General features: G+C 47.0%; 1 protein-coding gene across 1 annotated transcript in view; it reads left to right on the top strand.

Moving 5' to 3' along the window:
• The window catches only part of PARM1 (prostate androgen-regulated mucin-like protein 1), a 103642-nt gene that overhangs the window by 57183 nt on the left and 23040 nt on the right, over window positions 1–23419 (top strand). Inside the window, exon 2 of the mRNA XM_045789630.2 lies at window positions 9154–9870. Within this exon, the coding sequence (XP_045645586.2) occupies window positions 9154–9870 (717 nt within the window). The remainder of the gene's footprint in view (window positions 1–9153; window positions 9871–23419) is intronic.

The raw sequence follows: 23419 nt of genomic DNA, 5'->3' as shown, positions 1-23419 counted from the left end.
TGCGCTTGTGCTGGACCGCACAAATGTTGGGATGGGACCTATGGAAGGGAAGAACGAGAGAACCTGACGCTTGTTCAGAAATCCCCCCCCCATGGAGGTCTTAGACTGTCTTCTTCTGTCAGCCTACTACACGCACTGTACACGCCCATATTGCCCTCAACCACAAAGCAGCCAACGAGAAGGTTCTCGCCCTCCCTACATTGTCTCTTTCTCTGCACTGCTCCACCCTGAGGATCCCCAATAAGGTACCTTCGGAATTTCGGGTACCTGTTGGCATCCTTGCTCAGCACAGCCGCTTCCTGAGACCAGGCATCACAGTCCCCACGCAACCAAAGATAATGAGTTTTGGGGGGCATCCGACTGACAAAAGACAGTTGTTGCTTCTGGGGGAAAGAAAGAACATGTTATATTTTTTTCTCCAGGAAGCACAACCTTCTTCCCAAATGTTATTCTGTCATTAGCATTCCCAGCACCCACAGGGAGCCTGGTGATATCATTAGTCCTGACTTTATGGAGAGAGAAATGGAGTCATACACCAGGTCTGTAGGTTCTCATTTGGTGGCTCAAAAACAGAAGCGCTTTTCCTCTTTTTGGACTAGGATTGCATCTCCTTTCCATAAACAAAACACTCGGGAGAATATGGCTTTTCTGCTTCAAACAAGTGTCTTCTTAAACACAGTTTGATGGCTGTGGGGCATACACATTCTGTCTAGACATATGATAGCCTTCAAATACCATATGGTTGGACCAGGCTCTGATTAGTGGTGGTTCTGCAGAGGTTAGATGAATCTTCTGGAGTGGTGGGTGCCCTCAGTTGGGAATTTTTGTGAAATTCCCTTACGATGGCTTCACTCAAACTAAAGAACACAAAGACCTAGTATTGATGTTAAAAAATATCTATCATCGTAAGATTATTTTTACTCTTTTTCTGTCTCTTGAACAGAAGGGTAGCTCAGTGAAGAAATGCTAAGGCCAGCCTGGGTTTGGGCCAACTGATCGATGGCCAGTGTCTCCAGGGCTGGTAACTTGGGTCTGTATCATGCCCAGAGAGAGGAAATCCTTGCAGTCTCCAAAGTGGAAACGAGCAAGCAAAAATAGCAAACGTCTGTTTGGAGACCCATCTACAGTTTCATATTAGCTGATGGTTTTTATGGAACTTACAGACGGATCAAAGGGAAGACGCATTTGTGCTATGAGGGCCCAGCCTATAAGCCAGAGAACACTTCCGTTTTTCAAAGGGTAGAGAATCCATGTTTTCACTCTGAATATTTACGGAGTCCCTTATCTGTGCCAGGCACTAAGACACAAAAAATAAGCTGCAGGCCCTACCATTAGGGCTCCCAGACGGATGGGAGACCAGCCTGGAGAGACACCATGGCTCAGTATAATGTGTGCTACAATTAAAATCTGTGTGAAGTGCTGTGGCCCCATCAAGTTGGAGGCACGTTACAGAGGGGGTAAGGCTCTCGAGTTCTCAGAATCGGGATGGGGAGAGGGATTTGGGGTGGGAAAAACAGCACAGGCAAAGGCAGGGAGGCAGACGGTAGGGAATAGTTCAGATTGCCAAAATATGTTTATTTTAGGAATTGTCTGAATTCCTATTAAGAGCCAGGCAAGGAGGATGCTTGGTGAGCAAATCCACTATGGCCCGTGCTCCGTGTGCAATGTGGAGGCTGGAGAGGGAGGCGTACATTAAACAAAGCTACTTGTAAGCAATCACATAGTTAGCACGCCAGTGTCAGAGCTATCCGGTTAAGGTCAGGGGTGCTCTGAGCCCAGGAGGGCTTGGGGGTGGGGGAGGGAGGGATTTAGCAGGAGAATCAGCGAAGGCCCTTCAGCTAACACTGGCATGATGAATAGGAGTAACTGGGGCAGAGAGGAGAGAGAGCGCTGTTTAGGCAGAAGGAAGAGAATTAAAGGAAAAGCCTGGTGTGTTTGAGGGCCTGGTGGGGAGCAAGGCTGGAGGGGCAGACTGGGGCTGGATCATGGAGAGCCTTCCAGGCCTTGCTTATGAGGGAGCAGAAGGCTAGCTGAAGACAAAGCATAAGCTGACACCCTGCAACCTCCCCCCCACCCCACGCCCACTCCTGGGTGGGACAGGCGTGACATTCTTCCAGAAATCTCCCAACTATCTTAATGTTAATACCTTGCTAGAGGGGAAAACAACCTTAACATGACAATGGCAAGGCCTCTGGTATCTTGTAGGGCGCCTGGGTGGCTCAGTTGGTTAAGCATCTGCCTTTGGATCAGGTCATGATCCCAGGGTCCTAGGATTGAGCCCCCCACATCAGGCTCCTTGCTCAGTGGGGATCCTGCTTCTCCCTCTGTCCCCCTCCCGCCCCCCTCCCCCGCTTGTGTTCACAAGTGCTCTTTCTTACTCTCTCGCTCTCTGTGTCAAATAAATAAATAAATAAGATCTTAAAAAAAAAAAAGAAAGAAAGAAAAAGCATATGAAAGTTCTTTTGAAACCTCTCTTTCCCTTATTTCCCCCAACTCCCGAGTATACACTCACCACCCCTCAAGACCCCGGGGCAGCAGCTCTTTCTGCCCACAGGTCCTGTCCCTGTGCTTTCATAAACCACCTTCTGGCACCAAAGACGTCTCAAGAACTCTCTATTGGCCAACGGCTCCGGACTCCACCCCACCGAACCTCACCTATATTACAAAACCACATCATTGCTGGGGACTTGAAGTTTTAGCCTCAGGTCAGGGAGAAACTAGTGCAGGCTGCCCGTCCTCCTCTCAAGCCTCAGAGGGGTGTGCTGTGGCCCCCTTGGCCTCTCAGGAAGCTCATGGTGGTGGCCGTCTGGCTAACCTTAGCAATCATTTAGCGTGCAGCCCTCAGCAGCCATGGGGCCTCTGCCAGGCAGGCCTGGCATGATCCGCGAGACCACAGGCAAAGGCAACACACAGCCTGACTTGGCAGCAACGGAAAGGGCCTGGCTGCGTTTTGATCGAGTTTCATTGAATTTGCCAAAGCTTTGTCACATGTTTCCTCAGGTACTTGACAAGCCAAGGGCAGGAAAGGACAGGTTGGGGGTGGTGGGTGGATGATGGGTAAGCAGCACCGGCAATCAGGCTACCCGGGACTCTGGCACTGGCCCATGTTGCTGCTCATGAAACCCAGGAAAAGGTGACAGTTGGGGGCGTTCATTGTCCACTGGCTGCCAACGCGGCCGAATGGCGCTGACACCCGGGCTGGCCAGGAGGCGGGAGCACGTGTGCAGAATGCAGCCTCTCTACCCTGGAATATCTCAGTACAGGGAGAACTCACCTACCCAAACCTGGAGGCCCCCTGATCCCTTCTCCTAGCAAAGCAAGAAACTGGGGATCGAACCAGACACCTTTCTTTCATACATCAGAGAGACAGCAACTCTGGTATTCGTCACTCCCATAAAGGACAATGTACAGGGAAATGAATAATTTCCTTTCCAACTAAGAATCTGCTTTTCTTCTGAGCAACAATCTGCCAGCTCTTCTTGCAACATAAAAGCTTCAACCTGACCAAACTTCAGGAGAGGCTGCCATTTGTAAGCTTCCAAGGAGGAATCTCAGATTAGCTGCAGTTGGCCCTCATTCCCTAGAGCCCTCATCTGGGCCAAGTCTAAGAGATTTCCTTCCTTGAGTCAGCCCATTTCAGGCACGTAGGCCTGTCACTCCCCAGGCGGGGCACCACATCTGGCAATGTCACTGTTTTGGAACAATGCACATTGACCTCTAATTTATAGAGAGTAATGTGTTCAATTTCTTCATTCTGATTTTTCTGCCATTTTCTCAAGGAAATATTAGAACTAATTCTTTTCTTTAGGGGAAAGTGGCTCTATTTGGAATGGGAAGGTGTATGGGGCATTATTTCAGCTGCCCAGCCTCCCATGGGCTCCCCCTTGCTTACCCTGTAATGGCGGTTGCTGCAGTACATTCTACCACTCTTTTCGAGTCAAGGACACAGTGTGGGGGGAGGGGAGGTTCAGTGTCAGAGGTGGACGCTCTAGTTCTGAATCTCTCCCTACAGGTTTCTTTCTGGGCCACACAGCCCCAGCTCCCACTCTTAGAAGTATGAGTTCCCTTACACCACGTTCTGCGTCCTTCCTCCATGTATCCTATGAGGAGCTGTACTCACTTACCTCATAGCCCCTTTCTAGCTCTAAAAAAAAATTTTAATCCTGAGAAAGTGTACATCCTTATGTGTTTGACTTACTCAGTTTGATATTCCTTTGGAAACACAAATCCATCATGTGAGAAAGCAGAATGATACTTCCTCAGACTATCTCCATGATTCTGAACGTTGAAGTCCTAACCCCCAAAGTGATGGCATTTGGACTTGGGGCTTTGGAGAAGTGATTAGGATTAGAAGAGATCGTGAGGGTGGGGCCCTCCGGATGGGATTAGTACCTTCAGGAGAAGAGACAGCAGAGAGCTTGCTGTCTCTCTCTCTCTCTCTCTCTCTCTCTCTCCCCATGAGCGCACGTGAGGAAAGATCATGTGAGGACACAGAGAAAAGGTGGCCACCTGTAAGCCTTGAATAGAGCTCTCATCAGAAAACACCAGAAACTGAATGGGCCCACACCTTGCTTGGACTTCCCAGCCTCCAAACTGTGAGAAGCAGACTTCTGTTGTTACAGCCGCCCAGTCTACGTGGGATTTTATTCTGGCAGCCTGAGCAGAGGAAGGCAGCAGGCGTTCCCTGGGATAGTCCTAGCAGGCCTTGGATGTCTTCATGCTGAAGGAAGACCGCCCGTCACGCGATCAGAGTGCATGGAATATGCACCATCACATAAGACGCTTCTGATGCCTTGTTCGAGTGAAGATGCCCAGCTCTGTCACAGTCTCCTGTACTGTTGTTTTGTTAGGATTAGGAATTGCTTGAACTGGACTGTAAAGTATTTTAAATAAGTACTCAGAAGGTAGCCATGGGAGATGAATGACCACCTCCAGTTCTCTTTGGAAGCAGAAAGGGTAGGAGTTATAAAAGTGTATTCGTCAGAGTTAAACAAGGAAAGAGATATTTCTAGCAAGAAAACCAATTACTGGAGCATGTTCTTTCCAGCACTATAATGATGTTCATGGGCCAGCTTTTCAGCTCCCCTGGAAATGACAATGCCAGTGTCACCCTGAACGTATACACTTTAAGTGGCATCTTGTGTGTTCTCATCCTTTCAAAACCAACTCAAATGTCCTCTCTTCTGTGACTTGTCTAAATGTCATTTGAAAATGACATTTGTATACTTCTGCATGCCACGGTCCCTACACAGGATGTACCCATCTTACTTCAGGGCTCCCACTGTAACCTGCTTTTACTTCAGTGAGGCACTTACCACATCATATTACAGGAAGCTGGGTGTCCTTTCTGTCCCGCTGGATACTGAACTCTCAGAGGGCAAAGCCACAGGCATAGGAACTACTCAGTAAAAGAATGAATGAATGAATGAATGAATGAGTGCTCCTTTGTGTATGACTCATTCCTCATGTATCCCAGCTTCCAAAGGCTCTGAATCGGCTACCAGACTGAGACCGTCTCTGCCTCCTTCTGCCCGTCTATTTTATGATACTATCAACAGGAGTTAAACATAGTCATTTTGGGGTTTTCACCACAGAATAATGAGCCATGGGAGCTACCAGGATGCAGAGCCAGTCAGCTCCAAAGGTCACATATGAAGATCCAGCATTTTAATAGTATTTCCCCCAACTGTTGTTTTTATCCATATTTTAAAGATCTCTTGCTCTGTATTCGTTCTGAAATCGTTGACACTTCAGAGCTGCCAAAAGTCCACTATGGCACCATGGACTATCATGTGGCCTAATTTAGGTCTGCCCTCCTATTTACTAGGAGAGAAACTGTCTTATAGTTTATGGTCCTGACCAACTCCTTTTCAAGAAGATAAAACCAAGTACTTTGATAACAATTCAAACGTTAAATTCAGTTAAATATGAGAAAACTGTTTTCAGGATAGATTCTGTAGCACAACTTTTCATCAGCTGCGGAGTCTACCGTGCCCCAGAATGAAGAAGTAAGCAGTTCTCCCCCAAGTGTCTGAATGCATCCACGTACATCTTCCCCTTCCTCTGTGCTGGAATCTAGCCCATGTTTTATTCCTTATGAAGTTTGATCATGGATGGCCATTACCCGTATGCTACCTCCAAGGAAATCTCCTCAGAGTATGGAGGGTTAAAGAGTTGAAGACCTAACATGACATCAGGCATGGGTATGTGTCATGGTAGAATGACAGAGCATGAGGCTGACTTTGCAAGCAAGGTTCCTGTGCTCACATAACACCATGTAGGCAGCCATTCCTGAGGTAGTTCTGATGGATGTGGCCACACTAAGTGATACGGAGAAGAGAATAGAGAGATTCTGGAGTATTTTTGGATAATGTTCTTAAGTTAGTTCCCTTCCCCTTCCTTCCTTCCTCCCTTCCTCCCTCCCTCCCTCCCTTCCTTCCTTCCTTCCTTCCTTCCTTCCTTCCTTCCTTCCTCCCTTCCCTTCCACAAGTACTTACGGAGCACTTACCATGACCTAGGCACTGTTCTAGGCTTGGAAGAAACAGCAATGAATAAGACCAGGTCCCTGTACCTCATGGAGCTTACATTCTGATAGAAGAGAGAGATAATAAATAAATAATAACATAATTTCAGGAAGAAACTTCTATTTTATGAAAAAAAAATGAGCAAGGGGTGTGGTGGTTCTTCAAGAAAACGAACATAGAATTACCTTATGATCCACTACTTCCGTTTCTGGATATATACCGGAAGGAATTGGGGCCAGGGTCTCAAACGGATATTTGTACCTCAGATTCATAGCATTATTCACAGTCACCAGAAGGTAGAAACAACTCATCAAAGTCCATCAGTGAATGAATGGATGAATACAATGTGGTCTATATATACAACAGAACATTATTCAGCCTTAAAAAGGAAGGAAATTCTGACACATGTTACAATATGGATGAACCTTGAAGACATTATGCTAAGTGAAATAAGCCAGTCACAAAAGGACAATATAATGTGACTTTACTTACATGCATTACCTAGAGGAGTCAAATTCATAGAGACAGAAAGTAGAATAGTGGTTTCCAGGGCTGGGGAGAGGGAAAAAGGGATACTGTTATTTAACGGTACAGAGTTTCAGTTTGGGAAGATGAGAAAGTTCCGGAGATGGGTTAGTGGTGATGGTTGAACAGTAATGTGAAGGTACTTAATGCCACTGAGCTATACGCTTAGAAATGATTAAAATGGGGCGCCTGGGTAGCACAGTCAATTAAGCCTCCAACTCTTGGTTTCAGCTCAGGTCATGATTTCAGGGTTGTGAGATCGAGCTCCGATCGAGCCCAGCATCAGGCTCCATGCTCAGCATGGAGTCTACTTGAGATTCTCTCTCTCTCTCTCTCTCCCTCTGCCCCTTCCCCCACACCCCACACTCCCTCCCTCTCTCTCCAATAAATAAATCTTTTTAAAAATGGTTAAAATGGTAAATGTTATATGTATTTTAACAATTAAAAAGTTAATTTTTTAAAAAATAAGCAAGGAGCTGGAGTAGGAATGATTTCAGTTAGGCTCATCTGGGAAGGCTCCTCTGAGGAGGAGGTGGCATTTGAGCAGAGACCAACCTGAATGCTGAAGACAGCATGGGGTGATATAGGGGATTAGTTTGGAATTTTGTTCTAAGTGCAACAGAATGGCTTTGGAGGGTTTTGACTAGTTAAAGAACATGCTCTGATTTACCACTTTAAAAGCTCATACCGGCTGCTATGTGAAAAATAACTGAAAGGGAGAAAATCTGGGAGGCAGAAGACCAATGAAGAGATGATGGCAGTTGTCTTGGCAAGTGACTGGTGGCTCAGGTGGTGTCAAGATGATGGGGGAGGTGGGGAAAAGTGGTTGGGTTGGGATATATTTTCAAGGTAGAGTCATCCTGATTCGCCAATGGATTTGATATGGGGTGTGAGGGAAAGAGGTGCCTTAAGGGTGATGTCTCAGTTTTTAACTGAGCAACTCAGTGAAAGGGGGTGCCAACCACTGAATGGAAATGACTAGGGGAAAAGCTAGCTGGGGGATGGTGAGGGGCATGAGGACTCCATCAAACGATGGTTTACATAAAAAGTGAAATCAAAATCCAGGACTAGCTGAGTGATACACATAGAAGCCATTTATTAAGTACCTGAATGAATGAAAGAATTAATTAGTTAATTAAATGGAATGTGTAAATGGAGGGAGGAAGGAAGGAAGAAAGGAAACTAATTCTAAATGTTCTAAAATGTGAAGGAGAACATTTTGCAAAATGATATGACTGTACAGACCCCAAGCTAGAATTTGAAAGAACTCGGTTCCAGTCCCAGATAACATTTCCAAACCTCAGATTCCTCCTCTCAGCTTTTATTCTGGGACTTCCTGCCTTTCTCCCTTCACAGGGAATGTGTTCACATCTTGACTCATCGCACCAGCAAGCCTATAGACCTGGTATCACTGTGCATGAATGCGAAAGCAGAGCTCACAACCTCTGGGGCAGGGAACAGCCAATCCATCAGCTCCGCACTCACCAACCACGGCTTCCCCACCCTCAGCACACGCCCTGGGCATCCCCGCAGGTATTGGGGTGCAGGCCCCATAGCAATCCAGACAATTCCCAGGAAAGGTCAGTTCCCCAGGGAGTCTCACTTTTTAAGGGCACAGTTGTAAGCAAGCAGGAGACAAGATTAGTTCGTTCCATGGATTGGCCAGACATGTGTTGACTGACCCACTCATTGTTCTTCCTGGGCCTTCAGGCTGGTTCCCACGGATAGTCACAAAGAGAGGAGGGAGCAGTTAGTGGGCAGAAAATATTCACAGGGGGCGCCTGGGTGGCACAGCGGTTAAGCGTCTGCCTTCGGCTCAGGGTGTGATCCCGGCATTATGGGATCGAGCCCCACATCGGGCTCTTCCACTGGGAGCCTGCTTCTTCCTCTCCCACTCCCCCTGCTGTGTTCCCTCTCTCGCTGGCTGTCTCTATCTCTGTCGAATAAATAAATAAAATCTTTTAAAAAAAGAAAAAATTCACAAGTCACCTTCCCAGTTGGGAGGGCACAATGCAAAATGAGGAAGACGTGCGCAAATGCTGTGAAGCAGCCCCGCCTGCGAGGCGTCCATCCACTAACCACGTTTGTGCTGGCTCTTCCGCAGGACTGAGGGTACAGAGCCTGCCTACGGCAGCCCCCCGGCCTGGTTCTCTTCCGGCAAACGCTCTCCCTTCCACGGCCGTCTGGACGAGCTCTCCACAAAGCCCTCCTGCCTCCCCGACCAGTGGCACGCCCAGCAACTCGGTCTTCCCAGTTACGGCCTCGGCCCCAGCACCTCCAGGCCCCAGGAACATTTCCACAGAGCCCAGAGAAGAGGAGACGAGCAGCCCAGCGTCTCACTGGGAAGGCACGGGCACAGAGCCCTCACCCACCAGCGGTGGCGTGCCCTTAACAGCCACCCCGTCAGAACACAGCGCAAGCACTCCCGAGGAGGCAGGCGGGCCACCGACAGGGTCCCAGCCCCCCTCTGAGGCCCCCGCCGAGTCTCCCACCCTCAGCTCCCCTCAGGCTCCAGCCTCATCACCCCCACCCCTACCAACCTCACCCCCGGAGGTTTCTTCCGCCTCCTCCGCCAGCACCAGTCACAGCTCTGCTGAGACCAGCACCAAGCCCACGGGAGCCCCAACCACCCCAGAGTCCCCAACAGAAGAGCACGGCTCTGCCCACACGCCCACTTCCCATGCCACAGCCGAGCCGGTGGCCACAGTGACAACGCCCCAAGCAACGGTGCCAGCCAAGGTGACCTGCGTGATGATCGACATCGAGACCACTGCCTCCCCCGGGGTGATCATGCAGGAAGTGGAGCACGCGCTAAGCTCAGGTGAGTCTCGGGCCCCAGAAGGCGGAGATGGTAAGAGTGCAGTGCCATTAACGCCACACTACTGATTTCAGTTTGCATTTCGGGGTGCAGAGCCTGCGCTCAGGTCACAGAACTTCCACAAAAGGACAAACTGGCTTTTAGTCACTTGATTAGCTTCCACATGCTATCTCACTAATGGCCGCCGGGCCTTACGATTTGCCTTCACATATGTCACAGAGAACGTCAACGGGGGAGACAGTATGAACAGAGGGGGTAACTGCGCAGCTCTTGGCCAAGCTTCCTGGGTTTTAGTTCTGGCTTCTGCCCTTGGGCAAGTGACTTCGTCTTTTTGTACCGTTATTTTTCCTCATCCGTAAAATGGGGACAAAATAGGTTCTGTTGGACGGGATTCTTGTGGGGATTAAATGAGATGACCTATGAAGTGCTCAGCACAGTTCCCAGCGCGCAGTCAGCACTCAGGAAATGTCAGCTCTTGGTATTTTGCGTGGTGTATTAACGAAGTGCTTACCTCATGGAAACCAGTCAGGCCAAGTAGGATGGGGGGAGCGGGAGGGAACTTGCTTATTCTTTATAGTCACGGATATATTTCTTGGGAAAGACAATAAATTTTACAGGACATCACATTCGTTTTTATTCTCCCAGCAGTCCTCTGAAGTCAGTATTATTCTTATCTCGATTTTGCAATCTTGGAAATTACGGTGAAGAGAGATTTAGGGGTCTCTTCTGAGGTCACATGCATCTGGCATTGACGTAAAGATGGTAAACTTTAGGGTATTGGGCAGGAAAAGGCTTTAGTGGGAGCATCTGGTCTCCCGAGTGAGAAACAGTGAGGTGAGAACAGCCAGAAGGTGAAGGGGCAAACAGAGCTGCGGCCCCTTCCCTGGGGAATGTTCAGAACACAGCCACACTGGGGTCAAAGGCATGGCTGTGCTGACGAGAAATGAACATCTTTTAACAAACAGTCAATAAGCAACCCCATATGAACAGAAACTCCCATGAACAGTAGAAGTGGGGAGACAGGGCTAAGATAAACAAGACATGATTCCTCAGGGAAGAGTTCACAGTTTACTAGGAGATGAAGTCCCAAAGAATTGTGTGTTCTTATTTCAGAGGCCCAGTATATCCGCGAGAGTCCCCACGAGAGAGAGAGATACAATCACACTGGGACAAAGGAATTAATCACAAAGGTCTTGGCTGGGGTCTGGGGGAACTACAGGGGAGCGTAATAGCAGAGCCGTTATGAACCAGGCCTAGGAGGAGGGAATAGTCACCAGAGCCCAGAAAGAGAGTCTTGTAGAACAGACCGCCTTGATAGAAGCAGTGACTCTTGGTTGAGAGACACCACTGACTCAAGGTTCATCTCCTGGAAGCGAAGGAAATTAATCTTCCACCCTCCCTGTCTCCCTTCCCCCTGAGATGCAGCCAGAAGCGAAGAACAGGGAAGCCACCACGTCCTCCATCCAGGTCAGCCTCCCGGAGGGCTCATCAGGGAGCGAAGCGGAGAAGGCTGGAGAGGGCACAGCCAAGTTCAAATGTTGATTCTCTGTGCAGCCCCCACCCCCCCTCCGGCTGGCACTCATCACACAGCATTTAGATGTGCACTTTGTCTCCACACCAGGCCCACGCCCCCACTTGCTGCCTGACGCTCACCGTGCTTCCAGCATGCAGGGACCATCTTAGCATGGACCCAGGCCCTGAATGGAGTGCGTGCTGACTTGACTCAGCATCGTACGGACTCTAGCAAAGGGGCCAGCAAAGTACAGGCTCGCAGGGCTCCTGATCTCTTCTCTCTGTCCCAGTTCGGGCCCTCCCTGCCACCCCCTGTGACACTGCTTCTTCAGTCTTCTAGCTGGTCTCCCTTTCTCCACTTTCTGTCCCCTCCAGAACACCCCAGGCATGGTAGATCCATATTTCTGTGCTCAGACTCTGAGCTTGGCATGCAAGAAATCTCCGTAATCTGATACAACCTACTACTTTCCGCGAGCACCCTCGTTCCATGGACTGGATTAGCTAAGATGGTCCAGACCCAGCATTCTGGCTTGTGTTGTACAACCTGTGACTTCCTCAACTCTAAGCCAGCAGGGTCAAGAGGCACAAAATTAGTGACAGACCTGGATCATGAGACTTTATAGTTCTAGGGAATACTGCACCCAGGAGCAACCCCAGGGCGAATTAAGGAAGGACTGAGGGACTGACTTGAGAAGACACATGGGGGGCAGGGTGGAGAGAGAGCGGGCCAGGGTACATTTCATAGACCAAAAAGGATTTATCCTTGTGATCTAGTAAATCAAGAGATATTTTCTGTGTGTCTCCCAGTATACTGTGCTTGAGGCAAAGGACAAGACCCGTCTTTGAGATTTCATAGCTTCAGTAGAGAGAAATGGCACAAATAAGTCTTCATGCCACTACGATGACCACATTAGTTTCTCATCTGAGAAGGAACGGAAGTGGGTAGAAGGATCTTTGAGCAGATGGGATACAATCTCTTCATTTCAAAGGTGAAGAAATTATGTCCCAGAAGTTTGGAGTGCCTCGCCCAAGGTCACACCGCCCAGTGGCAGAGCTGGGCCCGGAGCCCAGACCCTGAAAACCACAATCAAGCCTTTCAGCAGGCGGGGATCGCTGCGCTGCTCTTTCCCCAGCCTCGCAGGCCCGCGGCACCCAGAGACTGTGCTGGCAGATTAATACTTGGGGGTGTTCTCGTTTGGAGCTCCTTGAGCTGCCTTCATAATGGCAGTAATTGTACCGCACTGCTTTTAGCGTTTCGTCTTATTGTGTATGAAGTTCACGTGGCATATTTTTATTCATCCAAGGACTCGTCCACTCGACACATATCTGAATGTGGTCACCAGTGAATAATTCTAAAACAAGGTAAATGCCATGGCAGCGACATGTGAGTAGGGGCTGAGGGAAGGTTCCCTCCATGATGGAGGGAGCCCGTGAGCTGAGTCCGAGGAGAGGAAGGGAATTTGGACCTAAAGAGAGACAGGGCCAGGAAGGTTCAGGCACTCGTGTGCAAATGCTGGGAACTGGTGGTTGAGAATCCGCCCAGCATGGCAGTCACCAGAACTGCTCTTGCGGAGGAGTCCAGCGCTCTCCACATCTGCCAAGTCTAGGGGTTAAAGTGAGGCCCGGCTTGACCCGACCTATCAGCAGCATTGGCCAGGGATGGTCACTGCCCTGGGCTTTGAATCCCTGTCTCCCCCTGACCTCCAGGACACATCTCTCAGGTCTTCACCTGCCTGGCTGAGCACTCCTTCGCAGTCTCTGCTGCCTGACTTCGCCCCTCATCTCCTACACCGGAGCACCCCAGGGCCTGTCCTCCTCTGTCCTGACCTCTCCACACTCAGTCCTGAGATGATCTCATCCTGTTGCAGGACTTGACATGCCATCCGTATGCTGATAACTCAGACAAATTTCTATCCCTGTTTTGTGTCAGTGAACTAAAGACATGTATATCCAGTTGTCAACTAACTCATATCTCCACATGCGTGGCTCATGGGCGTCTCACACTGCATATGTACACGGTGAGTTCCTGATTTCCTCAGCCCTCCGTCTGCAACTCCCTCACCCTCCAGAAACCCTGGGCTAGTCCTGGACTCCTCCTTTCCTCACAGACTCCTCATGCAGCCCATCAGAGCCCAGGCTCCTCTCAGCCCCCTCGCTTCTCTCACCGGTATGGCTTTAATATTCCTATAATGGATCCCTACTAGCTCTCCCTTGCCAGAGAGATCCTTTTAAAACCTAGGACAGACCCTATCACTCCTTGGCTCTGACCCTTCTGTTGCTTCCCCTCTGAAGCACAGCCAAAGCCAAGTCCGTGTCACACCTGCAGTGCTCCCACGATCTAACCCGTGCAGTGTCTCTGCTGTCTTCTCTTCTTCTGCTTTCACCTGCAAACACACCGGCAGCCTTACTGCTTCCAGAACATACTGAAGACACTCTCGCCTCAGTCCTTTGTACTTGCTGTTCCCTCTGCCTGAAATATTTTCCCTCTAGGTCTTTAATGTCTCACTCTTTTTTACCCGTCCAGACTTTGTTTGGCTGCCATGCCCTCAGTGAGCCTTTCCCCTTACCCCTGTGTGAAATAGTCACCCCATCACTGTTAATCCCGTTACCCTGACTTATTTTCCTTTTGATTACTTACCACTTTCTGACTTTATCTCATTTATTTAGCGAGTGGGTGTCTGTTTTCCACCATTAGACTGTCAGCTCCATGAAAGCAAGGAATTGGTTCACAAAGAAGATGTAGGTTACATCCCCAGTCCCTAGAACAGAGCCTGACACATGTTCAATATGTGAATGAAAGAGTCAGTCAACCAATACCAGAGAAGTTGTTTAACCTCTGTGAGCATTTGTCATCCCATCGGTAAGATGAGATAAGGATAGTATCCCCATGATGAGATTATTGTAAGGTTTAACTAAGAAACTTACAGGTTAGTGGCTGTAGACCAATGGCTCAGTCAATGTCTATGATTGTTATTTCACTATGATTTATCATCATCATGATTATTGCCATTTTGCTTTTGTTACTATTATTTTTGTTGTTGTCATATTTATCATAATGAAGAATGCCCACCATCTTCAACAAACTCTTACGGAGCTTTGACTATGAGGCAGGCATCTGGCTAGATACTGGGGATTTGGCCATGAATAAGACATCACTGTCCTCATGGAGCTTACAGTGTAGCGTGTGCACAGCATGGCAAGTAGCATAGTTTGGTGGGTCCCAGACTGCATGGAGGGGGGACTTGCAGAAGCAGGAAGCAAGGTCTCAGGACAAGTGTTAGAGGAACCTGAGTAGCAGGATGAGGGGATTTACTTTACTTGCCAGACCACTGATGGTCATCGACAGCTTTGGATTGGGGGAAGGAAGTGCTGAGAATTATATTTTAAGGATAGTCCTGTGGCAGCAATAGGTACGGTAAGTTGCAGGGCATTCAGTACCGGAAACACATAGATCAGTTTCTACCTGGTTTCCAGTTTGCCATTGCCACTGATAGACCATGTCGCTTCATTACTCTGACTTTAAGGGCTCTTAGATATAAACTGAATACAAGAAAGGCAGTCTTTCAGGTCCTTTTGGCTTATCATACCAGGAAATTGTGTATCGCAATTATCCTCTGCTAAAGAAATGAGATCTGTATTCATAGAGACTTACTGAGAATATACATGTTCTAAGAGTCAAGCTAGCAATGGACAGAGGTAAGCCACTGGGTGATCTTCAGAACATTCCAGTTAGGTGATCTCGATGGTATCTGTTCTACCAAAGAGATTCAGTAACTTACTCAAATTCTCACTTGAGTGACCAGACCAGGATTCCAGTTCCGTTCTCCTGACTGACCTTAAGTCAAGCGTTCGTTGTGCTACAGTGATCCTACCTGAAGTGACAGAAGTGAAAAGCTGGGGGAGGACCGATGGCCTCCATCACTACTGTGGAAATAAGCCACGTGGGATGTTGTCAAAGGCTGCGTGTGGCCAGCCGAATCTAGGGGGCGGGGCTGCCTGTCGGGAAGGAAAGCAGGTGGTAGTCACAGCCATCCGAAAGCGGCCATGCAGAAGAAACGAGTTTTAGTTTTAGTTTTTCAGTTTTTGTTTTGCTTTTAAGGAAGAGAGACATGATTTGTTAAGTTTGGGTCCTCTTGTGTTATTAAATCGGCTCTTCAAGGGTGGACACTATGACTACGATATGTTTTGACCCATGACCCAAATTGAAGGGTGCCGTGTGCAATTCAGTGTGCAGCAGCTGCTTGATGGATTGACTGGCATTGCACGAGTTATACTAGAGATATCTTCAATTCTTGCAAATGCAAACCTTAAAATTATAGTCACTTTGCTTATTGCAGAGTGGATATTCTCTTTTGTCTGTAAAAGCCAACTGTCCACTGGCCTTACTGTGCCAGCTTATACTTCCCATTACAAAGCGAAGGCCATGTAATTGTGAAAACTGATGAAGGTCTTTGAACTTTAAATTGCTAGTCTGAACCCCAGTCTTTATTCGGGGTGAACTGTGCTAATAAATACCCTTCCATAAAGGGCATTTGTCAGGCACAGCCATCTAGACAGCCCTGCATCCGTACCTGCAAGGGACTTTCAGCTCCGCGTGACATTTCCTTACTCCATGATTAACTTAGGACAAGCCATAGATTTGAAAAAGAATGAAGTCCTAAGAAAGGTGGAAGTCTATTTTTTAAAGTACACATGGAAAAATTTTAGGAATAAAAAAAATGTATATTGTGGTAAGTTAATGACCATCATATTTAAATGATGTATTAAAATATGTTAAATATGTTAAAAATATATATGATTTATTAAAAACACATAAGTGGGAAGATCATCTAAAAGAATGTTAAACATTTACTGACCAGATTCTTTTGGAATGCCCAGAATGTGTCAGGAAGTGAGAATCCTGAACGGCATTCTATCCCTCCTAGGCTCAGTGGTACAGACATCCCACTGTTGTGCGTGCCCAGGCTTGGCCTCTTATACTAAATGGTGCTGCCATCTTTTCATGTCACTCCTTCTTTACTCCCTACGCCCTCTCCATCACCAAACACTGTTGATTTCGAAGTCTTGGTAGCTCCCAAATTCATCCACTTCTCTTCATTCTCCCTCTCATGTCCAGGCTCCCATAATCCCACTGTGATGGTCCCTTCACATGCTCACCTGCCCCAGTCTCCTCATCCTGTCCATTCTCCACATGGCAGCCAGAGGGATGATTAGACACAGATCTGCTCAGGTCACATATCACCCAGCTACCACCTGCATCCCAGCCCCTGTGGGACCTCCCACAACCCTGGGGATGAAACCCACAAGCCCAAAGAGCCATGCAGGGCCGGGCTGTGCCTGCCATCCTGCCTCATCCCACCCCCCACCCTTCACTCTCTGTACCTCCCACACTGGGGTCCCTCCGTTCCATGAACATGGTGATCTCCCTCTTGACACAGGGCCTTTCCTCATTAGAATGCTTCTCCTGGAAACCCAAAACACATCCCTTCAACAGTTAATTCCAACTCCTTCCAACTCAAAGATCACCTGTTCAGGAAGCATCTCCTGGCCCCCAGTCCCGCTCTGGTCTTCTGGTTACAAACGGTCACAGTTCAGTTGTATCTCTTCTTCACATTTACTCCTGTGGCTCTTTGTGCACTGTTACCCTGTGTTTCCAGGTACACGAGGGTGGGGCCTTGTCTGTGTCTCGTATATCCTAGCACCTAACAGTCTGGTTTAACGACTAAGTGTCAAACTTTAGACAATAAATCCACGTATTTTCTTAGCCTCATAAACTCTGACCTTTGGATTGAGAATGAAGAAAAACACTTTGACCTATTGTCTTAATCTCTCTGAGCTACGAGGACCAAAATCCCATGGGCCGGGTGGCCTGAACTACAATGTAGTTTTCAGAGTTCTGGAGGCTAGAAAGCACAAGATGAAGGCACCTGCAGATTTAGTGCTTGGTGAGGCCCCCTGCTTCTTCGTTCACACACGGCCACCTTCTTACCATGTCCTCACATGGCAGAAGGGGGCACAGGAATGCTCTGGGGTCTCTTTTATAAGGGCACTAATCCCATTCATGACGGCTCCACCCTCACAGCCTGTCACCTCCCCAAAGCCCCACCTAATACTATCATATTAGGGGTAGGATCCAACATGTTAGTTGGGGATTGGGTGCAGACATTCAGTTCATAATACCTGTGCACACAGATTACCACCCCCCCAACACACTGCCATCATTAAAGACCGTCTAAAGGGTTCTCTGCTGCCACAGTGGGTTTCAGCCCAGCCCCCTTCCCACCACACCTCTCTTCCTACCCTGCTGACTCCCTCCTGCCTTTGGTTCCCATGGACTTCAAAACTGATGAGATTATGGATTGCTATAAACCCTCACTCACATTTTAAAAAAAATTTTGTGCCCACTTTTTGAAACTTAGGCTAAACCTCAAAGCTTGTGAATCCTGAGTAAATTCCCATAAGGAGCTCCAATGATCAGATTTTATTTTAGGTAAAAATTATTCTAAATTCTTGTCTCTACTACTTTTTCTCTCCTTTGGTTTACTTTTACTACCTAAATCTTAACCTGAAATCTGATGATGAAATATTTCCAAAATATCCTTTGAAAAATATATGTCAAGGTAATAAAACCAGCTAGTTATGATTTATGTTGTTACCTAGTAGCTCGTTACCATTTCTGTTGTTACCTCGTAGCAGTTCAACTCCCTCCCATATTTTAATTGTCTCAGTATCACCTTTCATCACATTTGGATAGTTTCTGTCTCGGTGGAACACTTTCTTATTTTCTGTTTCAAATACTTTCACCAGTCATATATGACTAAAGTGATTCTGGAAATGCTTCACTGAGAGAGTGGGAGTTCACTTATAAGCATAGCTGATATCATTAATGAATCTACGGCTTGCTGTCTCACTGGAGAAACTGACTGGAATAGACTCGATTCTATATCCAGACCCTTTACCATAATCTTCTCACTCAAAAGATCATGTCTTTTCATTATCAAATAATAACAGGAAAGTGAAAATGGATCAGCACCAATCCGTCATCTTTATCAGATAAGAATCTAAATATCCCACCCCAGAGTATTGACGGGGGAGCATTGCACCAGAAGAACACATGATGGATACTTAATTAATACTGCCCTCAGCATGCCTTGTGTCTCTGGTCTTATGAAAGAAAAATAGTGGCCAATAAGAGACAGCATTTCATTTAACAGTGCCTTGCTTTTATCATCAGACTCATGGCCTTCAGGTAGGAACCATAGTTTCAAAAACGAAGGGGAGGGGCACCTGGGTGGCTCAGTTGGTTAAGTGTGGGACTCTTGGTTTTGGCGCGGGTTGAGATCTTAAGAGTCATGAGATCAAGCCCCCCATCCAGCTCCAAACTCAGCACGGGGTCTGCTTGAGATTCTCTCCCTCTGCCTCTTCTCCTTGCTTGCTCTCTCTCTCTCTCTCTCAAATAAATAAATAAATAAAATCTTTAAGAAAAATAAAATAAATTTTAAAATGAAGATGAATTCAGGTTAAGATCATAAAATCTCAGTCAGTCCATGGAAGCAGGCCATCAAAAATACTTTGCCATATTTCTGTTTGGAGAAATTGTGGGGTCATTTTAAAGCCAGGCTCTGGAAGGGTAAGAATATTACTAATACCACAAACTTTGGCATCAGGCTGCCTGGTTCAGATCTCACTGGCACCACGTGCTGGATGGGAGATGTGAGCAAGTTTGTTCATCGCTGGGTGTCACGTTTTCCTCACGTCTAGAATGAGGGCTGTAGCATTGCTGTACGTGGCGTATAGGCCGCTTATTAACTGAAAGAAGCATATGAAGTGTCTCTTGCGGAGTTCACAGGAAGTGCAGGTTAGCGGATTATTATTATTACAGGGGGCAGCCAGCTCTTCGTGTGGTACCAACAAGGGTTTGACTCTTCTAGACTTTGATATTCTTAACTTGAAAAATCAGAATGCTTGTAAAACACTTGAAGACTCCCAAAAGGATTATTACTGTCAATCTTAGGTAATAAGGATCCATTTAAGTACCTATCTATAACCCAATACAGAAAAGGACAATCAAGAATGTGAAAGGGAAAAACAACTACGTTCACATTTGAAATAGTAATGCTTTCATGGAACTTGGAAAATGCAGAGGAAAGGGGTAAAGAGTACACACGACTAGAGATTCCTAGCAGGGAGAAAAGAAATCTTGTGGGGAGCCGGGCTGGGGGGTAGGATGCAAAAGCTGAGCCAGGACTTCGCCAAGGGCCCACCAGCAGCGGAGGGCAGAAAAGTAGGAGCTAGGGGTTGCATTTGTCTCTTAACTGGCCTCAAAGTTTGGAAATTATTTTCTTTCTAAAGTTTTTAACCTTAGGGGCCTGCGTCTGGGAGAAATTAAAACTTGGTAAAATACAGTATCCCGAAGCAGGTTTCTACCTGGCCTTGGTGACTCAGGACCTGGAGGCAAGGCTTCTGCAGGGATCCCTGAACCCTTGGGCTGCAGTAATTACACTACTGTCACTGCCATTGGCCAAGGTGTTGGGACAGGTGGCCTCTGTTCCCCACCCATATCCCATGATAAAAATCACAGATTTGCACACTGCTTGGCACACAGGGTTGGGACTCTCTTTCGGGCTCTGAGAGGTTCCTTTCCTTCCTTCTTGCTCCTGTCCCCTGAACCAAGGAAATAGCACTGTGGAAGGTCTCACTTGCTAAGGCTGGTGAACCCCGAAGGAATCAGAGCTTTTACCTGCACACTGGCTGAGGCTCAAAAAGGGCATATGCCTCCTTTTCTGGTTTATTTTACCCTCGGGATTGTTTTATCCATGGTCATGCCTCATTTTCATCATTGAAATACTAAAGAAAGAACAACAAAATACCTCCCCTTCGGTGTCCACAGAGATAAATGACAGCCCTTAAACAAGACAGTGGCGTGCTTCCTACAATCCATTATTTTTTCCTTCTGAGTCGTTCACAAAGGGATGACTTCCCAGTTGAGATTCCCAACCTGGTCCTTCAGGTTGAAAGTCAGAGGCTACAGAAGGCTGACTTCCCAGCCTACACATTCCTCCTCCTCTCCCCTGCCCTGAAGCTAGTCATCCCAACCCAAAGGAAAGAACCCCAGGACATTGTTTTGGGTCATTTCAATGCTAATTGCATTAAGGATGCTCAGGTAGCAGACTGATTTAGGGATTTCTTTTCCCTTTTCTGATTGACTCCTGAATAAAAATATCTTTGTCCCCCAGTCAAGGAATTAGATGAGCTAACATGACACAGCTGACCCACTCACACTTACAGATCAGAATTTTCAGAAAAGGAAAAAGAGAATTCTTTGTCATCCAGGGCAAACAATAGAGGGGAGTCTCTGTTTTTGTTTTTGTTTTTTTCCTCCAGAAATCACCCCAACCCCGTGCCCCCTTCCCTATCCCCCAGGGATCTGAGCTGAAATTCCCACCCATGGCAAGTTGTGGTACTCTTAGCTCATTAGAAGTTCTAACTCAGCCCAGGCTGAATTATATTCATTGTATAAAGTAATTTAAAAATAGTGACAATAGGCTATGATGCCAGGAACTGCAAATCTGTGCCATAGGAGAGAGTGGAGAAGGGCAGAACTGACATGGGGCATGGCAGGGGACAGACATCAGGGCTTAGTTAGCATCATGGACCCAGAAATGCAGTCTTCCTCCATGTCTGCACTGCTCCTGGGAGGGGCTGAGGCAGGACAGTTGTCCCTCCTATGTCACATTTCCATCAACTTTGGCCTCCACCAAGCAGCAGTACTCATGAAACTGCCACATTCCCTAGAGCAGTGGCAGGAGTCGACACAGCATCTGCTGACCCCAACTTTCTGCCTTCCATTCTTTTTGGCCTCTTCCAGGGGTCTAAGGACAGCTGATGTATCCCCCAGCCTAGCATCTCATTCCCCCGACCCCTTTGAGAAACTGGTGTTCCTGGGAGCAGTGTTCCCAAAGTATGGTCCCTACATGGGTAGTATGCAAGGTGCTGAACATTTTTTATCTTAATAAAACCTGTTTTTGTTTTCATGTGAATTTGAAAAAAGAATAAAATAGCACATTGAATTCATGACTCCAAAGCTATTATTGTTTAGGCTATATGTAGTAAATATCTAAAGAAAAATAATGACTTGATTTAAAGACATGTATTAAGAAAATGACAGTGTAGGTGGGGTGGAGATAGCAGAAAAAAACCACGAGAGTGGTATGGAGATGTTTGAATTTTGGAAACATTGCCGTGAAGTAGAGGCCAGGATCTTATCCTTGTTTATTGTCTCAGCTACCAGCTTCACTTGGGATGAGTCCAAGAAATAGAGAATTTAAAAGAATGCAAACCAGAAATCAAATCTAGTCCCAGCTCTGCAGTTGATGGAGTCTGATCTCAACCAAATCTCTTAATTTCTATAACCTTCCATTTAATCATCTGTAAAATGAAGAGGTTAGATTCAGTGAACCTTCTTAGAACTTCCTTTCAGCAGAAAATGACATTATCCCATTGGTCACAATCTCACTGGAAACAAAACCTGAATTTGAGATCTGCAGTCATTTCTAAGATACCCAGGTTGGCTCACATCTTCTCACATCAAGCTTTCTTACTGGCTTTAGACTTTTATGGATAAGAGATGCCCAGAACCTTGAGACCCTTCTATTGCACTTCCTGATGGACAGAGCATTTTAAATACACTATTTAATTTGGAAAGATGCTCTGAAAGGAAGAGGGTGTTTCATCAAAGGTTGGCATCTCGTAAACAATAAACATCAGCTGTGTGAATGATTGAATGAATCCTCATTTTACAAGTAGAGATAGAGACACAACTGAGGCTATGAAGGGGGGTGGGTAAAGCGACTTGCCCAAGACTGTTCAGCTTGTGAGGGCGCCTGGGTGGCTCAGCTGGTTGAGCCTCTGACTCTTGGTTTCAGCTCAGGTCATGATCTCAGAGTGGTGAGATCGAGCCCCACTTCGGGCTCTGTGCTCAGCACAGAGTCTGCTTGTCCCTTTTCCTTCCTCTCTACCCACTCTCTCTCTCTCTCAAATAATTAAATAAAATCTTTAAAAAAAAAAAAAAAAAAGACCATTCAGCTTGTGTCTTTATAAGGCCAGTCTCTATGCCAGGTCTTCTGATCACATGAAGTAGAAAAGCATGGGTTTGGGGGATCCAGCCTTAAAAGTTGAATCCCGTTTTTGCCCACTAACCAGTTGAGCTGGTAACTTGAGTTACTAAGTTACTTGAGTAACAACTTGAATTTTTGGTAACTTCTTGGAGCCTTTATTTCCTAAATGCCCAAATGGAGATAAGACCCATCTGTGCCTGGCACAGAGTAGCTCGAGGAAATGATGGCTGCTCTGACTTCAATAACCAGGGTTACTTTCCTTTATGATTTTACTACTGTTCTTGGCACAATACTCCACATGTCCCCTGAGAGCAGTTGTTGAGCCAAGAATGAACTCAGGGCAGTCTTTAAGGAGACTCTGTGAATAGCATTCAGATGGAGGCTCACCCACGTTTCAGGAGAAATTCTCATTCCCCAAGGGCTCCTTTGGTCTGGGGAGTGCTGAGTGAGAGGAATGCTCCCTGACATTGACAGGAGGCTGCCGTGTGATCCTCGAAATGCTGTGGGTGAAGAGGATGGGGAGCGCAGTTCCTAGAAAGCCAGTCTAGTTCACATTACAAGTGTCAAAGGAGAGCTGGGATCAGGGGACCTGAACACGTAGTTCGAACAAATTCCAGGTGGGAAAGAGGCTTCATTAGTGTTGGGAGAGACTGTAATTGTAAGTGAAATGAAGAAACCTTAAGACCATGATAACCAGGGACGGTGTCCATTTGTGTGCCCTGGGTTGTGTTCACTGCAAACCCGGGCACCCTACATCCCTAAAGTATAGCTCCTGTGCCCGCACAGGAAGAGGAAACGAGCATTTGTTTAATATTAATATTAGTTAATATTCATGTTTCGAGGACATATCTTCAAAGAGATTAATATTTTCAGTATACATCTTTAACTGTATGCTGCCTAAGTAGGTCAAATGCTTAGCTAAA

This window comes from Ursus americanus, chromosome 8 (assembly GCF_024610735.1).
Source record: "Ursus americanus isolate L20-20 chromosome 8, mUrsAme1.1.p, whole genome shotgun sequence".
Taxonomy (NCBI): domain Eukaryota; kingdom Metazoa; phylum Chordata; class Mammalia; order Carnivora; family Ursidae; genus Ursus; species Ursus americanus.
The sequence above is the reverse complement of the archived record's forward strand: the minus strand, read 5'-3'. Positions and strand labels throughout refer to the sequence as shown.